The 6,759-nt window shown below is 41.4% G+C and overlaps 1 protein-coding gene across 1 annotated transcript; it reads left to right on the top strand.

The window, feature by feature from the left end:
- The first annotated feature begins 2,478 nt into the window (after positions 1 to 2,478).
- On the top strand, positions 2,479 to 5,839 carry TEX36 (testis expressed 36). Its single transcript, XM_031597325.2, is given in 6 exon segments — positions 2,479 to 2,616; positions 3,569 to 3,700; positions 4,990 to 5,070; positions 5,609 to 5,738; positions 5,741 to 5,778; positions 5,780 to 5,839. Coding segments are annotated over 6 exon segments (555 nt in total). The 5' UTR covers positions 2,479 to 2,493; the 3' UTR covers positions 5,831 to 5,839.
- The last annotated feature ends 920 nt before the right edge of the window (positions 5,840 to 6,759 follow it).

Genomic DNA, 6,759 nt, shown 5'->3' with positions numbered 1-6,759 from the left:
CGCGGCGCTGATGGGCGGGAAAGGAACGGGGCGGGCGGTGCCTGAGGGCGGGCTGAGGGCGCGAAGTGCTGAGCGTGCGTTTGTAGGCTCGCAATGTGGTTGTGCGAGTCTTGTTTTTCTTACAAACCAAGTGAAACCTCTTCAGCTTTGCATATTTTTAGCGGTACAAAGCACATCTCTCAGTAACAATAATACGGTAAATTTGTGTGGAAACACATGCGTACAATCTATTGAAGAGAGAACACCTTTATTATATTCCTCTAGAGTGTCTGTGGTTTTAGGGTGGGAACTTTCTAAGTTTCATCCTTAAACTTCTTGATTTCGACTTTATCCATACCTCGCTTGAAAACAGCACTGAAAGCAAAACTGTTGCATACCTTCAGGAAAAAGAAAACAGCTGCCAGCAGGTGCTTCAAACCACAGCGCTGTTTGTCTGGGCTGGAAATAAGAGGCCTGGAGTTACTGAATCTGGAATGACGTGGAAAGGAATGAGAACAAACTGTAGTTTTTGTTCTCTGTTGGTCACATTCTGCATTATCCTTCTCATTTCTGTCTCTGATTTCCTCAGTCTGAACAGCAGTGTGATTTATCTCTGCAGCTCCCCGAGCTGATGCTGGAACACACAGACATCAGTGCAGCTCATTAGACTCAAGGCTGAGAGGACAATGCAATCGCCTGAGCCTTTCAGAAGGTGTTGATCCCACAGTGTGCTTGCAGCTTTGGTTATTTGTTTTCTCCACCAAAATTGCATTATCTGGAACAGCTTATTTTTCATAAGCCAAGTTTACATTCGCCTCTGTAAATCATCGTAGAAGTCACTTGCTTTTGTGCTTAAAAGTAACTTGCAGCATGGCATCATTAATAATAACATCCAAAGTATCGCTCTTACCTATTATCAAAACTTCAGTGGACATCTAGAGAGACAAAGTAGGTCATTCAGAAGAAAGCCTTGAGAAGTGGCAGCATGGCAGCTAGTATTCCCAAATATCATTACATGTATCTGATAGTAAGATGGAGAACTCGATTTCCTGCGGGAACTTTGTAATTTCTTTCAGAATAAATGGCTGCGACTGTCTGAATCATTCATACTTAACCAATGCAAGTACCATAATTTCTCTCATTTCATTTGCCAGCTATAGCATCTGATTCCCACCCACTTTATCCTTGAATGTCAATATGCTGGAAAGCAGGCCGGTACCAGAGCCATTTCAGTGTCATCTTCTTGACAGTCTCTCAAGGTCCGGGAGGCAAAGTCCTGCTTTGTGCTTAATTTTGTGAGTTTGGCATTGGCTACAGCCCTTCCTTGAGATAAGCAAGGCTTTAGTCTTTCTGCCTCGTTTTCACGGAAAGAAAGTTTTTCTTTCTGTGAAAGAAGCCTTATATTTTGGCTTGTTCTCCATTTCTTCAAAAATATATTACAGAACCTTATGTGTACAAAAACGTTTGCTACGTTCAGCTTTGAGACTGCATTGGGAACAGGAAAGAACACAACAAGACTTCTCAGGACAGCACATGGATGCCACTGTGCAGATCATCACCGTGTTGCAAAGCCACTGCCACACAGCATAATACCTACATCTCAATCCCTTCACAGACCCTTCCCTGCTGTTGTCCCTGACCTGTGCCCAATGGTCCCATTCCTTCACAAACTCATCCCTACTCTTCTCCTTGACCCATGCCCAATGGTGCAGAGCTGGCAATTACATAGCATAGATATTTGCAGGTCAGTCCACAGCCTTGAAGGGAAAAAAATTTTTCTAGTGATATCAGCTTTTTTATAAGGAAATACAGGTTGAATAATTAAGATATGCATATGTGTAAAGCAAAATTGAAAAGAATGTGACACTGCATCTTAGAAATAATACACACTTGGTGCCATGTGTGATTTTTCCCCAAGTGACTGCCCTTTCTTCAGATACACCATTGTTATTGAAGTGACTGAAGAATTAATGAATCATTTTAAATCAAACTCTGTTTCTTTGTCATTTGAGGGCAGACTCAATAGTGCTCCTTGTTTTTCCAAGCACAGTGGTCCAGTTTTCTTTGCTCATCTGTTGATCTTAATGAAACACCAGAACTACTTCACAACAGTCTCACCAAAGGCAAAGGCAGAAGACTCAAAAGACGACTTGAATGAATTTTCACAAAATCTACTTGGATGCAATTGCTGAAAAAGTAGATGTTGCAATACAGAAACACCAGCCACAGCAAAAATATTTGTAAAAAGCAAAATAATCACCGTTGTCAATCGACTTCTGAACTTAAGATACAACATCCCGCAAGCTTTACCCAGTGCAGAGTGTTTGCTACAAGGAGATGCAATCTCCAGTCACTTGCCAGTGGGCAGCTCCCCACTGCTCTGGGCAGAGCAGGACAGGATGGCATGGAACAGTGCTCAGAAGGCATTCTGTGTGAGCTTCTTCCCCACACTGTCTCCAAGGAACTGTGGGGCCTAAGGATATGATACCTGTGTGAGGGAGACAAACACCCTCCATGGCAACCGGTGTTCTGGTTCTGGAGGGGGAAAGGCTCAGAGCTGCCAGGGCTGGCAGCCGGCGCAGAGCCATGCCCAAGGGCAGGTGGCCAAACCGCAACACAGAGAGCGCCGGCACCTGGGTAAGGGCAGGGAAGGGCAGCAGGAGGGGCTGCTGAGGGGCTGCTGATCACACAGGGATTCTTTATCCTTAATCTGTGGGAAAAGTGATGTGATGAGGGTGAAGTTGTCCTTTAGTCAGAGAGCTCTCGGGCTGCCCTCAGCCACACCGACACTTGCAGGGGAAGCAAGGGTTTTCTTTACTATGAGAGTGGTGAGGTGCTGGAACAGCTGCCCAGAGAAGCTGTGGATGCTCCGTCCATCCCTGGAGGTGTTCAAGGCCAGGTTGGATAGGACCCTGGGCAGCCTGGTCTAGTATTAGATATAGAGGTTAGCCCTGCATGTGGCAGGGGGCAGGAGATTCATAATGCTTGAGGTCCCTTCCAAATCTGGCCATTCTGTGATACTGTGATTCTTTGTGTTCCTGATGTTTGTAAGGGAAAAATGCCCTAGCTATTCACAGTTAGTTTTCCAGCAATGCTAGTGGTCTCTTCCTTAATATTTAGCCCTGATTGATTATCTTTGGGTGCTGCCAGCTGATGTTTCCTCCAGCTGCTGCCCTGCCAGCTCCATCAGCATCTCATATCCTGACTGGCAGTACTGGAGGGGTTCCTTCACTCTGGCCTAAAACTTAGCTGAGTCCCTAAAAACCTTTATGCTTTTAAATCTACTGTTATACAGACAGCATGGGAAAAAAGGAAAAAGAAAAAAAAAGGGCTCTATAGCATAAATGTTTTTACTAGACTGTGTATCATTATACAAACAATTCCCAGCAAGTTCTTGGAGAAATCGTGGTGTCTGTTGTATGTGGAAGGGTTGTGCTGTGCGTGGGAAGCTCCCCGTGCTTCTGCCAAGGGCCGCTAGGGGCTGCTCCAATACAAATAATACAAAAGAACAACTGGGAAAACAGAATTTTACCCACATTTCTGATGGGATTGCTTTATACCAACGATCGCCATTTCCATTCTTTTGCAGTTTGCTCATGTTGGAGAATGCCAGGGCCAGCTGGAGTCCACCACGCATTCCGCGCAGAGGCAGGGCCAGGACCTGCAGGCAGCACGGAGCGCTGAAGATCGGCTGCCTGCCGTGTTCCGGGCAAGGGAACAGGTGGGTGGCTGTGCACATGCAGCCTGTGACAGGCAGGCTGTTTGCAAGGCACCATTTGCTAAGTTATAAAGAAAAGACTCGTATTTGTGGTACTTACAGCAGGCTGGCAGACTCTGTGCCTCAGGGAGTGAAATGATGGCCAGCTGTGCTGAGGAAGGAATGTATTTTGCTGTTACACAGTTATAATTTGGAATATTCAAAGTCCTGCTGCTCTCCAGCATCAGTTACTTTTCCCTTGTGTTAGTTACTATAGCTGCTTGAGACATGCCTGTATGCCAGAATGTACTGTGTCTGACTTCAGTCCAGAATCTGTGTGTAAGGTAGCCCTGTAAAAGCATTTCAGTCACATTTATCTGTTCTGTTTTTGTTTTTGTTTTTTTTTCCAGAAACTCAGCATTTTTCATTTTTCATTTTTTATTAAATTAAATCTTTCTCTTCTGTTTGGAGGTGAATATCACAGTAAGAAAAATGAAAACCACATTCCTCAATGTTAAAAATAAAAATCACTATAGCATTTACAGAAAAAAAAAAAACCAAGAAAGATTCCCAGCATGACAGGAAAGTGATGTTTGAAGAAGTACAGGGGTCATCTGATGTTTAGAAAGGTGTTTGGTGTTTCACTTTTTAGCGCTTTTAAAAATATTGCAATTATATATAATAAACTTAAATAAATATATTAAATTTTGCATTTGTCCTTTTTTTTTTTTTTTTAATAAAACTTGTTCCATTTTACAGTCTGGATGAACACTGTTAAAAAATGAGATTATAAATTAGTTATGTGATTAATACCTCTTCCACTTCCCCTGCAACAAGCAGTGTACATGACATTCAGTACATAAATCACAGATTAATTCAGTTTTGAGGTCCCTTTTGTAGTTCATTTTAATTAGCTTTGGGCTTGCTAGTGAACAAAACAAGGCAATCCTGACATATATCTTACATTTTGCTGTTTGTAGGCAGTATGTAGCATTTCTCATTTGATAATTCACACTTTTATATTAATCATGTGTATGTTCAACAAGCCCAGGGAGCACAAATCTTCTCCATGATTTCATGAGAAATAAAAAACATTAGAACCTACAGGGGGTCGGGTCCATTTTGTCCCAATAAAATTATGTGCAAATTAAGATCTAACATATGAGAATGACTTCTGTGTTAGAGTGTAGGCAGCTGCAAGTTCAGCATCTGCCAGAATATAATAACTAAGACTAGTAGAATTCCAAACAAGTTATGAAAATTCATGTTTTTTCCTATTGTTTCTTTCTTTTTTTTTTTTTTTTTTTTTTCAGAGTGCAGTGAACAACAACTTCCCATTTTCTTCTCATGACAACAGACACTGTCTACAGAATGTAGGAGAGTATTTTGATTTTGTAAGTACCCAGCACTAACAAGGATCAGAAAGCTCAGTATACTGATCAAGCATAATTTCAATAAATTTCCTGCAAGCTGCAGAGTGTAAAAGTCAGGCTCCATCTCTCTGTGTTTGGACACACGAGGAATAGTTTTGAAGATTCAGATTTTGTAGTCTCGATTTCCTTATTGCAGTCTAAACATCAAATTATTAACCTAATTGTTTGGGTTTCTCTGAAGATTAGTTTAGCCAAGTGCAGCTGAATAGCTTTGAGTAGATAGTATGCTAGAGAACTGCAAAGAGTGAGTGGTTTGTTAGTAGTGATGGATGGTAAGTCAACATATTTCCCGTTATACACGCAACCAGAAATGTTCTTACAGGCAAGTCTGGCAATATTATTTTTAACTTGCTAAAGATCAACCATGAGTTCTTGAAATCACTGTGGTAACAGCTTCGTTAGCTTCCCAGTGGGGTAGTGACTGTTACAAGCTTCATCTGTGAAACTGTGATCGAAAGTCATATGTTTACATGGCTTTTTCTTTCAATCTTTTTTCTAGGGTTTGGGCCGAAGGAAGGTGGAACCACAGAGAAGGCAGCAGAACTCACAGAACTTTTTCCAGTGGGCTTCTGAATCAGTTAGAAGGAGCGAAGATGGTTTAACCATTTATCAAACATCGTTTGTGAAAGGCAGTACCCAAAGCACTTCTCAGAAAAATCTTGCACTGACAAAGCCTGTTCCTCAGAATGAAAACAACGTGCAGCCAAATAAATCATCTTAATTATAATACCATCTTTGTAGCACTGATTTATCATCATCAGAGCCTTTTCTGGAGATCTCAACTACTTGTCACTCAAACGATGAAATAAACACATGTAAAGTGAGTAAAGTGGTAATACAGCTGAGAGTTCATTAAATCAGCATTTCTGAGTTACTCTGAAGACTTGCTTTGCTCAAAAAATGCAGTGAAGAAGAGCATTATGAAGAAAAGCATGATGGTACATACTTTCAGAAATACGTGTATTACGAATACAGAGGTAGGGACTGTATTTGTGTTATTTGATACTGGTTGATGGTGATCTTCATACAAAAGCCCCTTCAACTTCAGGATCAATGGTGTCACTGTACTTCATGCATCTGACAGCATCTGTGTTGACAGAAGTGTATAATGGAACTGAAGCTTTGAGGGTTCACTGCAGCAGGGAACCAAAACTGCATGTTCAGGTATGAGATAAACTTTTCTGAAAGGTTGTATAGATATGAATGTGTGTTACTTGCAGTGAGGGAAACTAGATAACAGAATCTGAGAGTTATTGCAGTGCAAAATGGTAATTTTGGAAAATATGAGTGGTGTGTGTATGTATGTGTTGTTCATAGCAGTAAGGCAAAAAGAAAAAAAGCTCAAGCTGAAAGTGGAAGTCTCTGAAATGTTGAGGTTGAGGTGGGCTAACTCTGAAAAGAACTGATGGTTTTGTAGTTACGTGTCCCTCAGGAAGTGGAGTCAGAACCAATCCTTCAAACACGCTGCTCCCAAGATACTGACTGACTTTAGGGTATGAGAGGGATTGGAGTCAGACCTCCAAATAATGTGTTTTCCTTTTCTGGATCATTTCCATTAATATCAATAAAAGAATAAACAGAACTGTGTATCTTAAAACATGCTATAAATAAGCCTGTTGCTATGCAAAATGTTTTCTTTGTTTATGAGAT

The sequence above is a fragment of the Phasianus colchicus genome, chromosome 8 (assembly GCF_987193195.1).
Source record: "Phasianus colchicus chromosome 8, bPhaCol1.hap1.1, whole genome shotgun sequence".
Classification (NCBI taxonomy): domain Eukaryota; kingdom Metazoa; phylum Chordata; class Aves; order Galliformes; family Phasianidae; genus Phasianus; species Phasianus colchicus.
This window is presented reverse-complemented; position numbering and strand designations above follow the sequence as displayed.